The sequence below is a fragment of the Primulina eburnea genome, chromosome 16, assembly GCF_022965805.1.
Source record: "Primulina eburnea isolate SZY01 chromosome 16, ASM2296580v1, whole genome shotgun sequence".
Taxonomy (NCBI): Eukaryota; Viridiplantae; Streptophyta; class Magnoliopsida; order Lamiales; family Gesneriaceae; genus Primulina; species Primulina eburnea.
This window is the reverse complement of record NC_133116.1, coordinates 4,078,049-4,091,792: the sequence shown is the minus strand read 5'-3', so window position 1 is coordinate 4,091,792 and position 13,744 is coordinate 4,078,049. Positions and strand designations below refer to the sequence as shown.

Here is a 13,744-nt window from a genome sequence, read left to right as displayed (position 1 = left end):
CTTATTAAATAAATGCTTTTTGCATTTTTCTAATTCTAATTAAAACTTATATTCATTTATTACAATTTTAATTATTAAATGGATTATTAATTTTTTTGTGAAAATCAAATGTAACATAAAAAAAAGGAAGGTTATGAATTTCCTATTCAGTAGTTACTTGAAAATCCTGAAGAATCAAAAGCCCAAAAACTTCATATTTTCTTAATAGGATAGGCTAAGATGTAAAATAGAAATAATAGTATAAAAACTTCGTCTCCAGTGTGAAACATGAATCTATCAACACTTAAAAGCCTCTTTTAAAGCTTGAAAAATCCTCGTTGAATTTGATTTTTCCATTAGATGGTGCTCGCACATGTTCTGCAGTACCTCCCGTGAATACTCCATCGTTATGAACCTGTCAAGAATGACTCCTTTGTGTAATTCTATAAAAAAGACTTATTAGCGTCGTTCTGGTCTTTCCATTGTTTAAGATGAGATAGGGCTGGAAGCTGAATGAAGTGCCCCACTGCAAGTTCTATAATTTTCGTTTATCTGGAATCAGCGTCCCCTTCATTAAGGGAATCGGGAACTCTGTGAAGAATATATAGCTCGAAAAATTCAAGCCACGTGCATGTCTGAAATTCGAAATTCCAAACCAAAGAATCAACTACATTTCGAAATTTGAAGGGTAGACAAACATGCATAATATAACCCCCATTAAGTCCTTTCGTTTCTAAGTTTGTAATAAAAATAATGCAATCAAAAAACAGTGAAGGACACGAAATACCATGATAAATCAAATCTTTTAATTGGATAGTCTTCGTTTATGTTTTCAATCCTAGTATTGGCTTCAATAATACATCATTCTTGTTATCAAGACTTTAGTCAGTATATTCCCCCATATCTTCTGCCTGGAGTGAATTCAACGAGTCTCCAGTTAACTTGCTACGATACTGCTGAACAACAAGAACAGATGCTGTGGTCGAAAAATCTGCAGAAATCAACAAATTTCCAACCGGACCGAGTTCTGGGCATTCCCCTTTCTTGTCAAGAGCTTCCACCAGTTGACCCTCGGGCATTCTTCCAACAAGAAACAGATTACAACGGCTGTATGTTCGAATCGAACTAACCATTTCTGTGGCGTCCCTTACCACATTATCTTGAAATTTGATTGAATCATTGCTTGATACTCTTTCCTTCAATTCTTTAAGAAATTCTTCATCTGGTTTAGTTTCTTCACCATGATGATCACAGTTCACGTCAAGTTGGATGCTGTCTCCTATTACATTGGGGTCTACGATGAACCGGACAACATTAAGAGTAATCCCAGGGTGCTCGGCCATTAGTGCACCGTATGAAAGAGATTCACGATCATCTTGTCCGCCAAAGAACAAGACCGTGATTACATAAGCAACGTTGCTTGCCGATACGTGGGATAAGCCACCAAGCCCTCGATCAACTAGAATGGCAACGGAACAAGGGGCATTACGAAGAACCCTCTTGTTTACATATCTTAAATCACCACGTGTCGTCTCCAAATGTCCATCTACCCTTGGGTGCTTATGGAACGGAAGGATGATTATTGCCAGCCTTTTCCTTAGAGCGCTCTTGCATATGTCAACGTGCATACTGGACATTGCAGAGATTGCAGTTGTTGGTCGCACAGAGACTTGGCTAAGATGCTGGAATGCCTCAAAGGCAACGACAATTTGATTCTTATCAGAATCGTGACCCTTTCTCCAAAAGGGCATTCCATTATTTCGTGCCTTATGGGCCATTAAGATGGCAGACGATCTTTCCGAAAGCTCCATTAGGTGCATCGCGTAAACATGAAGGCCCCCTGTTTTTCCTGTACCCCGTGAAATTTCCATGAGATTGATCAATGTGGGAATGTTTCTTGTACTGTGAAAACAGGCCAACATTCGCAGTTGAGTGCTTGATTCCTTCCTCTGAATTGTTCTGTGCTTGTACTCTGATTTAGTTATATTGGCTGGCTTGTAAATGGTTATAACAAGAGGAGTTGTTATAAACGTCGTGAATAGGGCCATTAAAACCATGATGGCAAATGTTTGATCGTTCAAGACCTACACAGTCAAAATAGGACAAATATATATGACCAACAATCAAGAAACTAGAAAAGAGAATGTATCATTTTGATGGAATGGCAGTTTACCCCTCTGTCTTTACCGATGTTAAGAACAATTAGCTCGACTAAACCTTTAGTGTTCATCAGGAAACCAAGGGTTAGTGCCTCTCTAAATGGAACTTTGCAGCAGAGTGAAACACAGACCGTGCCCACAATCTTCCCAAAACAGGCTGTTAATATGATCAAAACAAGAAGGCCCCAAGACTGAGCTCCTTGAATGGTGGCTATGTTTGTCTTGAGCCCACTCGACACAAAGTACAGAGGAAGAAAAAGGCCTGAAACTAGGTCCTCGAGTTTTTCCACAAGGGACACGGAAAAAGGAGCCTCTTTTGGAACGAGAACTCCGAGCACAAAAGCACCGAAAAGGGCGTGTATTCCAATGGTATCTGTGACAAATCCAGCAGCCAAAACGGCAGCCAATGTAGCACAGACATATATCTCGTCCACTGGCTCGCCTTCAGCGCAACGCTGTGCCATCCATTTAAAAATACGAGGGGCCACAAATATGCACAGCATCACAAAACCAGAACCACACAAGAACACCCATATTGCAACAACAGGAGAACGGTCCGTGCCAGATAGAGCGATAGCTAGAGCAAGTAGAATCCATGCCGCCATATCATTGATGGCAGCGGCAGACATGGCCATTCTACCAACATCAGTGGTTAAAAGCTTGAGCTCAGCCAGAATACGAGCCAACACAGGAAAGGCGGTGATCGAGAGGGCCACTCCCATGAACACGAGAAATGGGCCTTCGCTTGTGCCTTTTGATATGGTGTCTCTGAGTACAAATGAGGTCCCGATTCCTAAAACAAATGGAAGACAAATTCCTGCCACAGCGATGCTTAACGCTTTTTTCCCAGTTCGCCGAAGAGCCTTTGGGTCAAGTTCAAGGCCTACCAAGAACAAAAAGAATAGGAGACCGAGGTTGGCAAGGGTGTCCAAAACTGTAAGGCTTCGAGGCGGAAAAATAGTATTAAGATACTTATGGTTGCGGCCAAAAGCTGATGGCCCTAGCAAAATCCCTCCCTGCCAACAGAGTGCCATAAAAAGTGTCATAAACCAAATTCTTACCATCATCCACAAAAATGATTTCTGTAAACGCATTTTCCCAAATATTATTGTTTTCTGTGAAGTTAATTTCAATATGGTTGACAGAAAAAATCATAATTTCATTGCCGATGAATTTTTTTGCTCCTAAAAACTTGTATGGATTACAAAATAATGGCAAGTGAGGAAAGGAAGAAAGATATATATATATATATATATATATATATATATATATATATATATATATCTGCAGGTTTTAAAGGAGACCCATAAATTTAACAATAATTCTACTACAAAATATGAAAAGAATTCAAAGTCTTGCTTTGAATTGATTGCAGTTCAGATGTCAAGGTCAGTTGATCCAATGTTATTTTTCCAACACAACCTCAATCTCAGACTGAACAATCTCTGGGAAATAAAAAATATGGATCCATGATTATGTAGATGGGAATGTTGTTTTATTTAGCAAAGATAGGTAGCTATGATACTTTAATTAATGGCGTCTTCTGGTGGAGTAAACATCACCCTCAGAGGGAATTTGGGTCCTGACGTCAAAATCTTTCCTATAAAGGCAAATAAAGCAACAAAATTGTAAAGGGGTCCATCCCCACTTATAGTTAAGTTGCTGGTGATTGCACTATCAAAGCAACAGTTTTACTACATAATTGGCTGAATAAGTAGCATCTAACACTTTGAACTCTAAAACTTCTTCCCTAAAGCAGAGAAACACGCAAGCAGTAGTCCAAGAGATTAGGATAACAAGAATTGCACTAGGTAAAGAAAATTAACGAAGGACACCAAAACTCACTATGATCTCAGCAATGACGCGTGGCTGTCTTAGCGGCCTTAGAATATATGCAAGTACTCGTGTGAGCACAACCACAAGGCATATCTGCACAATCACAAGCGGAAGTGCAAAATGCAGAGGATCGTCCCCTTGGAAGATCCCATTAGAGGTGGCCTTCATCGGTGGTGGACATTTGACTGTTGAATTAGAAGCCATTTTCAAGGGGAAAAAAATTGACGAGGAACTACTGATTTCCCTGCTTCAAACCTGCGTGCACAATCCCGACAAAATCCAGATATGAAGACGACTGATGAGTGAGTCTCATGTGAGACCGTCTCACGGATCTTAATCCGTGAGACGGGTCAACCCTACCCATATTCACAATAAAAAGTAATACTCTTAGCATAAAAAGTAATACTTTTATATGGATGACCCAAATAAGAGATTCGTCTCACAGATACGACCCGTGAGACCGTCTCACACAAGTTTTTGCCCTGATTCAAAACAACATCTTACCGAATATCCAAACCAAATGATTCACAAAAGCGACATCTTATAATCCCCACCTTTCCTTGGATTTCATAAAATTAGATTTGATGAGATTTGACCGATTTTGTAATAGAATTTTAAAATGAGATTTAATATAACTAAATGAATTCTTAACAAAAATGAAAAGATTTGATAGAATTTGAATTATATGAACAGATAATAAGTTTTTTTTACGAGAAGAATCCATTTTTTTCGTACTTACTTATGAAATCGTTTCACAAAAATTTTGAGTTTTACAAACAATTTTTTTTCCCGAAACTAATTAAGTATATTGTTTTTTTAAATTTAAAAATCATTTTTAAAAAATAATATATTCAAGTTACACATATTCTATCGTACAATTGAAAAAATTATTTTGAAATATTTATATATTTTAAAAAGTATGAATTTTTTTAAATGATTCTCGATTATTTTTTAATACTAAAACTTAATTTATCATAATTCGATATTATATCATTGGTTTTTTTTTCTTATAAAAACCTTTTATTATTAAAACATTTATTTAATATAAAATATATTTTTCTTATATTTATAAATCATTCTTGTGAGTATTATATATAAACAATATGCAGATATTAAATATTAATAATAAAAATGAGATTTAAAAAATAATAAATAAAACAAAGTGTTTAAATATCAAATAATATTAATTTTATTAATCAGCCAAACATTTCCCATTTTTTAATTTAACAAACGTAGTTGTTAATAACAACTTTACATGCAATAGGACTTTGACAACAGACCCCATTCTTCTAAGTTCTTTTCGATTTATAAAGTAAGTTATCAAAGTAATTACAATCTAGAAAAGCTTATGGTTGTCAAATGTACCACTAACAAGCTTAAAAATGATCAATTATGTACTTGTTCTAATATCTCACGAATCTTTATTAATGAGACAAGTCAACTTTATCGATATTCACAATAAAAAATAATAATCTTAGCATAAAAACTATATTTTTTCATGGATGACTCAAATAAGATATCAACCTCATAAAATACGATCCGTGAGATTGTCTCACGTAAGTTTTTTTCTCACAAATATAGATCGATAAAATGAGTTAAAACTATCATATTTACGATAATAAGTAATTATATTAACATTAAAAAATCTATACACAAAATAACTCGTATGATGATCTAAAAAAAAATTCTGTGTCTTTCTAATTTGTGTGTTACACATATCAACCTTTTGAAACATATTAAGAAAGAAAAAAGATGAAATGGACTTTTCATCGAACTTTTCAAAAGCTGAGCATTTCCCATGTGCAAATAGATTTCAGGCGAGCGCCGAACCTTTGAAAAATGCAAAAATTTCTGTGATTCATCCCAAATTCGACGGAAAAAAAATCCATAAAGATCATCAATCGGTGGGATCAGACAAACCTGAATATATAGGAGAAGTTCGTTGCGAGAAAGATTGCGGTAACACTAACATTTACGCCATCTCTTCCGAAGTCAATACTTTTTTCAGAATCTTTGCAGATTTCGAGAATCGATGTTAGAGAGAGAATGAAGACTTGGTTTGGCGGTGCAACGGAAGACTTGCTTATTTGTAGACACGGAAACAATTATTTATAAGAAATACCCATTTCAAAAAATATTCTCACTCATCACCCCCTCGATTAATCGATTATTCCATTCTAGCTACAAATTTTTTTAATGAAGTAAATATATTAATTTAAAGAAATTAAGAAAAATGAAATAAAATGTATATGTTTGTACGAATTTCCAAGGGGAAAAAATATGAACAAACATTGGCTAGAGTCATCGTGGAAATTATAGGAGGATGATGCACGGTGTTCCGCGTCACAAACAAATAATAAAGATAAAAAACTTGTGTGAGACGGTCTCACAGATCGTATTTTATGATCGCATATTGTGAATATCGGTTATTTGGGTCTTCTATGAAAAAATACTACTTTTTATGCTAAGAATATTACTTTTTATTTTGAATATCATTAGGTTTGACATGTCTCACAGATAAAGATTCATGAGACCGCTTCACAAGAAACCTACTCAATAATAAAAGGTGTTTGTGATTGCGCCTTATATATACTAGATTAATCGTGCACCGGAAATTTTTTTATTATGAATTTTTTATATAAAAAATAATATATAAATAAATTACACGTTTACTTGTCATATCTATAATAATTAGTTGAGAAAAATATTAAAATATATATACATATAAAATCAAATTTATATATGTGTGTGTGTGTGTGGACAATTTTGGGAAACAAATTCAATATCCTTGTAACGGCTAACTTTTATATATAGTATAGATATAATAATTTGTTGGCTTTGACTAAATAAATAAATGAATATTATTGTATAAAAAATACACGTTGAGGACTAAATGATGGATATCACAAAGTTACTTAAAAATATGGGTCGAAAAGCAATTATTTTCCATTCGAACTTTTTTGAAAAATATAGTTCATTGATGTAATAACTTTGAATGAGTGGACCGTGTGAATTTAAAATCCAAAGTCAAAACTTTTGGCGACTGAATAATTGAGGAATTCATCCACATCTAGATTATATAATTTCTACTCTATGATAATGTTCTAAAAAAGATGTTATCATAAAAAATAATCTCTCTCAAAAAAACAAATAATCTTTTATTTTATTGATGATAACGTAATTGAAATTCACATTCCTTAATATTTTCATCGACACCAAAATCATAAAAAAAATTAATGTTTAACTCGAAATGACTCTGAGTCGGATTTTCTTTTTCACATGCGTAACTTTACTTCGACTTTGGTCATTTAGCTCCGATTTGGGATTTACGACTATCTATAAAAAAACAGAAGTTTTGTTGTCGATTGACATTGATAATCAAGCATAAATCGTCGGAAAAATAGACAGACAATCGGAACTAGCCTTGGACCGTGTGAACCCTAAACCCACAAAATTGATTTAAAGATATAAAAGTCATTTGATAATTAAAAATATTTTCAATTGAGTACGGGCATGTTAGCCAAAATTCTAGACGTTCGTAGACATATTAGTCTATTGATTTTTCACAGTGGATTTTGTAATAATTAAGATTCACAAAGGTCCGGATGACTTCGGCGTGGGTGAGTTTTGACGTGACATTTCATATATAATAAGTCTGTCAAAAAAATATAAAATTGCCAAAAAAAACCAAAAATAAGAGACAAATATTAAAATTTGACAATCTAAAATAAAATATAAACAAAAAATATAATTTTTCTCATTTTAAAAAATCACAAAAAGATTTAAAATAAGAGAGACTTGAAGTGTGATTATTAAAAAAAAAGTAAAACTTGTGTGAGACGGTCTCACGGATTTATGAGACATATCTCTTATTTGAGTCATTCATGAAATTACATTTTATGCTAAGAGTATTACTTTTTATTGTGAATATTAATAGAGTTGATCCGTCACATAGATAAAGATTTGTGTCCACCCTCGTAAAAATCTACATTTTAAAATTGTACTTCTAGCGATCGCGAGGACAGTTCATGTTGTTTACAGATAGTTCGACATGCTCTCATCCAGCCGTTAATTAACTTGTGGGCCCCGTGTCCTCCCCCCACATTAAATAAATTTTGAGAAGCCTATGCCTCATGAAGCGGGAACCAATTACGACCTTTTATGCAAAAAATCAAAACACCACCGGCCCCGCTCGCTTTTTACTCCGGCCACCATATCACCGCCGTGTAGGACAGATCTCACACATTGATACTCAGCATTGTTCCATTTTATTTCCATAAAAAAACACAGAATTAAACCAAAATAAATACATAATTACAGATTAGTAAATTTCATATTCTCGACGTAAAGATTGTATATTTATTCTAGTTTTCTGACAAATCAGTGCATATAGAGATAGAAATTTTCTGGATCGAGAGAAGAAATGGAATCGAAGCATATGTTGATGTCGGCTTTTGGAGTAGGGATAGGAGTTGGGTTGGGGCTTGGATTAGCGTCGGGATCGCAGAATGTCAGCAGATTGAGAGGTGGTGATACCGGTATCACTCTGCTAATGATGGAACATGAAATACTGGGTCTCGTCGTTAACGAGAGGGATAGCAACGTCACTTTTGATCAATTTCCCTACTATCTCAGGTAATGTTCGGGAAAATGTAATTTTTTATAGAAGAATTTGATCTCATTTATGTTTATCGCCTTGCCTGACATTGAATGTAATCAATCAATTTGTTGAAATAGTACCATGGTTTTTAGTTAGCCTTTCCGCATAGGCGAATTTATATTTATCTTATAGTGTGTGTAAGTCAAGCTTTTTTCCTTCACTGTAAATCGGGCCCATGATTTGCATTCTTGTGTCTGCGTGCGCGAGAGATAGTCTTTTGACCAATCTTTTTTACACATTCACAAAGTGTAAATCAATATAAGCTCACCAATGCTATGTTCATTTTCCAATGTGTGACATTTTCCACTTACCATCAACAAGCTTGTCCAATTTCTCATTCAAAAGGACCAAGCTCAATATATAAGTGCAACATAATTATACACACATATATTCCTGTTGATCAAATAATGATCTATTTGCAAACATTTATAACAGTGAATCGTTATGAGGTAGTGCAGAAGGATCAAAAGCCTCAAGCCTTGTCATCAGATCCATTTAAGTTAGATTGAAGTGTATATTTTTAGCAGTGTAGTAATTCATCAATCGTGTATGTGTTCTTGTTTGTATTCTTTCTTTTTTCGCTGCAATAAAAGGATAGCGACCTAAACGACAGTCGACGGGGAACGATGAACATCTCCATGTACATAGTACTTAATATGTAGAAATAGGGGGAGGGGGTGTGTGGATCCTGTCAGTTGTATTTAAAGATAAATAATAAAGATGTTACTATCCTTAACCAACTATAAGTTTTATCGACATTTTCGTGAAACCGGAGCGGCAAAGACATTGAAACTACAGAGAACAACGCATATACAATAATGTGCTCAAACCCTCTTTTTATCCTTCAATGGCCCTCTCGGAATCTTAGACAGTACATTAGCATCAAATACATCATACTGTTTCTTGAGCTCAGCCGTCGCCTTCTTGGCAAAAGAATCTACCTGATTTTCATACTTCTCGTAAAAAATAGGCACCGTGAATAGCAGCACAACACCTGTTGAAATGACAATGAATATTGTGTAAGAATTGGGACATCCCAGACTTTGCTATGTCGGCGACACATCATTTTCATGATTCTGGAAAAACAGGAAAGAAAAACCGATGTAGTTCTGCCTGATGGACATTACTTATATACAGCAGAATCAAAAAATCACAGCAACTTCCAACAAGCGACAACACCCACAAGCCAGCCATCACCTGCTCATTATGGCATTAGAAAATTTATCAGTTCAAACAAAACACAAGCCAGAAGCAAAATCTTTGCTGTTAATTATGTGTTCAACCTCATTTTTATATTTGCAAAAAACATTGGACACGTAAAATCTCAGGGGCAAACCATTTCTAATACTGAGCACAGATTAGAGGGGGAAGGCTAACATCAAAGCAAGTAAATATTTGATAATTTTAAGTATTTACATCTGAGTCGAGGAAAAAAATCTAATAGGAACTGCTGTTTTCATACGTTGAATAAGTTTAAACAGAACCTTATAAATAAAAAAAATTATTAGGGGACTAGACAGGAGAATTTAGTAAAATATTGAAAAAAAATTACTTCGAGACAGTGACATGTCAACACATTTTCATCTCGTGTGACCAACCACATCAAGCATTTAGGAATTGCATTAGTTTAAAACAAAACCCAAAAAATCAATTACACAGAGAAACATCTTCAAATCCTTTCCCAGTGCAATATCCCTCAGAAATGCACCGGCTTGATTGATCTCGATCCTCAAAGCCGATGCCAATTTTAGTACAAGATCTTCTGGAATCTCAACTTCTGGGATGCGTTGAGGAGATCTATAATGAAATAAAACACAAGAAGAACGTCATACAATTCATTAGTATCATTTATGCAAAGCGAAAAGGATATTGACGAACTATGGGGTGGAGAAAAAGTAAAACCAACAGGAATGAATCAGGGCAACCACTCCGTGACTGAAAAAGCTTCTAATTTCACATGTAACACTTCCAAAAATGTAAGTTTTTTCCCCAACAATTAGTATGTCACCCTCATCGGCATTCTCCAGGTTAGAAAACAATACAATAGCTTACTTATTGATGAAGGTTGTAGCATTTGACCACAAGAATGATACAGCCAATGCAAGAATCAAACCATGAGAGACCAATGTGAGCAAATGGTATTCAAGGACATCAAACAAAACCCATATCGCAGACACCCCACCGAGCACTCCTGCTGAGACCTTCTTGTCCCTCCATAAGAACACATCCGCAGCTGACAATAAAAATCAATTAACACAAACACAGTAACACACACACACTACCATAAGGTGTTTCACAACATGCATGCATAATAGGTTGTATAAATTCACAACTTTTGGATGCTAAGAACTTTTGGTCACTTTGAGTTGATTAAAATATAAATTGAGGCACTTAACTAATGGAGAAAGAAAATGTTTTGATGATGAATCAAAATCGTTAGCAAACAATATAATTTATGATCAAATTAAAATAGTTTTTAAAACATATTAACTTGCAAACGAAAATATTTTTTTTTATATATTTAAATCTTGCTCAAGTTACACAAAGACAATCCAAAGAGGACACATGAAGAAAAATTGATATGTAAACATTGGTGAAGTAGTTTGCCATTATGCCAAATAACACGTTAAATTTGAGCTATAAGGCGCACTAGTTACAAAAATAGACAATATAGATAACTAGATACATGTGCAAATCAAAATGGATTAAAATTGGTTTATAATAACAGTACATGGAGTATTTTGTCACCATAAAATGGCACATCAAGCGACCAAATCGGAGCTCTAAGGGACTCTCCCTAAATACAAAGTACAAGTAATATTGCACACACGATGCATATGTTTAAATTAATTATCTGTGTAAACCAATATTTGTAAATATGAAAAGATAATGTATTATATAATTAGTAAAGTACATGATAGTTATTTTAGGAGATAAAAAGACAATGCTGAAAATTGGATAAAATTAATGTTATATAAGAAAGTGAATTTTAGGAATGACAAAATAATACACGAAGTGGTTGCTATAAAGGTCTCTTGTTTGATATAAGCATAAATATTTATAGTAGATAGATATAGGCATTCACACAAGCACAGGCGTGTGTGTGTGTATTTCCGTTGAAAATCTTAGAAATGGTTCATTTTTCTTTTGTAAACTGATTGATAGCTGAGCACGATGCTCGTGAATTTCTAAATTATTCGCATCCAGCAAAGCAGAGAAACGACTGCATAACCTCTATACAACGAAACAATTGAAACATATGAATCTATAAAGTTCAAGCAACCAAAACAAGAATTTTCCACTTTAAGAATCTATACTTTGATACGAAAGTTATGCGTTCTGAAAAATAATCAACTAATCAAGATGTTTGTAACAAGAATTGCTAGTTCATAAACTCTACATACAAATTACAACGTGCCCGCAAGTTCATTTTATGCACTCACAGTTAGAATATCGATCAACTTTATGAATTTACATTAGTAGCCACTCAAATATGGTGTCGTATTCATAAACACGCGCAAATTCTAACCAAAAAATGGAAAGAACCAAAACCAGAAAAAAGTGAAAGTGGATAAAAAAACTAAGACATGGAAGAAAAAATAAAACCAAAAATAAACGTGATATTTAGCTTCCATCATCAAATTGCATCAAACATTTATAATTTATACAAAAGTGGACGAAAATTTAAGTATTTTAATTAAAAGCATAGCTCAGGATTCCAAGTAAAATAAGGAATAACTGCAAATTTCTAAACAAAAGCAAAAAAATTGACACCCATAAGTCTAGTAAACTAAATTCATTTTACAACAAAGAATAGAAAGCTCCGTCTTCATTAGATTCCCTTTTCACAAAAGGAAACAATGCCAAGTTTATACGATAATCTCCAAAAGGACAAATAAATTGATAATCACAGGCGGAGGTACTGGTACATGTATACGTATCCGGGCTAGCCCAATATTTTTATAAAAAATTTATATATAAATTTCCAATAATTTTGGATTAATATTGTATAGATCCGAATAGATTAATTTAAAATATTAAAACATTTCATTATTTAAAATTCTAGCCTGGCATCACTGTTGATAATCCCACAAAATATCCAAAAAGTTACAGAGAAATTCATTGAAATAGACATGAGAGAGTCCAGAAACCGAAATAAATAAAATTTACATCGAATCTCAGAATTGTCACAAAATACCCAAACTCAGAGTAAAAAAGGAAACTTTCTTACGTTTGCCATCGCCAAAGACTTTGTGAACATGTTTCTCCCTGCCGAAGATACGGTAGGCCGTGGTCTCGCCGTCGGAATCGTGGATTTTGTCCACCATTTTTTTCCCAGAAAGTATCCCCCTTCTTCTTCTTCGTCTCCTCTTCCGCCATATAAACAAAAAAAGTTAGTGGATACAGATTCAGCGCGCGTGCAGACGATTCAGTAACTATCAGCTGACTGAGAATCTTCTTGGAATTCTTTCATTAATAATTAATTAATTATGTTGCAAAAATAAAAATAAAAATCACCTTTTTCATTAAAAATAATTTGTAAGGGAAAAATAAAAAAATGCTCATATTAAATAAAAGTTAATGTTGTAATAATGAATTATTCGTTTAATGACATGTTTTAGATATACCAAATAGCTATTTATTATGGAATGTGTAATAATATTTTATATTGTGTACTTCAATGTATTTATAAAATCAACAAAACTCTTATAAAGCTGGTGTCAAATTTTTTGAGACGAATTTTATATTTGAAGATATATGAAAAACATTTATGGCACAAATATTATTTTCACTTAGAATATGGACAAGGTTGATACGTCTCACAAATAATCAAAAACTTATGTGAGACGCTCTTACAGGTCGTATTTTATGATACGAATCTTTTATTTGGGTCATCCATGAAAATGTATTATTTTTATGTTAAGAATATTACTTTTTATTGTGAACATCGGTAAGGTTAACCCGTCTCACAGATAAAGATTCGTGAGACCGTATCACAAAAGACACATTCTCACAAATATAAATTCATGAGATTATCTCATGTGAGATATATCCACATAAAATAACGTATATGTGAATTTTTGTCACGCTGTTATATTTATTAGTAAGA

General features: G+C 33.8%; 2 protein-coding genes across 3 annotated transcripts; both read right to left on the bottom strand.

The window, feature by feature from the left end:
- Positions 1-668: 668 nt before the first annotated feature.
- Positions 669-6,057, bottom strand: LOC140816503 (cation/H(+) antiporter 18-like). 2 transcript variants are annotated; one of them, XM_073175825.1, is made up of 4 exons: positions 5,895-6,057; positions 3,984-4,229; positions 2,153-3,154; positions 669-2,063 (listed from the first exon to the last, which is right to left on the bottom strand). In XM_073175825.1, exons 2-4 carry the CDS (start codon positions 4,176-4,178, stop codon positions 861-863), a joined length of 2,400 nt encoding a protein of 799 aa, XP_073031926.1. In that variant the 5' UTR covers positions 4,179-4,229; positions 5,895-6,057; the 3' UTR covers positions 669-860. The 2 variants fall into 2 exon arrangements, with proteins under 2 accessions (XP_073031926.1, XP_073031928.1); XM_073175827.1 differs by lacking the exon at positions 5,895-6,057 and adding an exon at positions 4,529-4,551.
- A 3,270-nt stretch (positions 6,058-9,327) lies between these two features.
- Positions 9,328-13,076, bottom strand: LOC140817034 (reticulon-like protein B2). The gene is made up of 5 exons (XM_073176594.1): positions 12,866-13,076; positions 10,687-10,867; positions 10,290-10,431; positions 9,762-9,831; positions 9,328-9,628 (listed from the first exon to the last, which is right to left on the bottom strand). Exons 1-5 carry the CDS (start codon positions 12,960-12,962, stop codon positions 9,459-9,461), a joined length of 660 nt encoding a protein of 219 aa, XP_073032695.1. The 5' UTR covers positions 12,963-13,076; the 3' UTR covers positions 9,328-9,458.
- Between the last annotated feature and the right edge of the window lie 668 nt (positions 13,077-13,744).

What these genes read in the sequence shown, in the direction of transcription:
- LOC140816503 (XM_073175825.1), bottom strand. Translation starts at nt 4,178, where the DNA reads ATGGCTTCTAATTCAACAGTCAAATGTCCACCACCGATGAAGGCCACC. An exon ending in GCGTCATTGCTGAGATCATA is followed by an intron (nt 3,155 to 3,983) that starts GTGAGTTTTGGT and finishes CTCTGTTGGCAG; the next exon opens with GGAGGGATTTTGCTAGGGCC. An exon ending in ACATCGGTAAAGACAGAGGG is followed by an intron (nt 2,064 to 2,152) that starts GTAAACTGCCAT and finishes TTGACTGTGTAG; the next exon opens with GTCTTGAACGATCAAACATT.
- LOC140817034 (XM_073176594.1), bottom strand. Translation starts at nt 12,962, where the DNA reads ATGGTGGACAAAATCCACGATTCCGACGGCGAGACCACGGCCTACCGT. An exon ending in ATTTGAAGATGTTTCTCTGT is followed by an intron (nt 9,832 to 10,289) that starts GTAATTGATTTT and finishes CATAATGAGCAG; the next exon opens with GTGATGGCTGGCTTGTGGGT. An exon ending in TTTGATTCTGCTGTATATAA is followed by an intron (nt 9,629 to 9,761) that starts GTAATGTCCATC and finishes TCATTTCAACAG; the next exon opens with GTGTTGTGCTGCTATTCACG.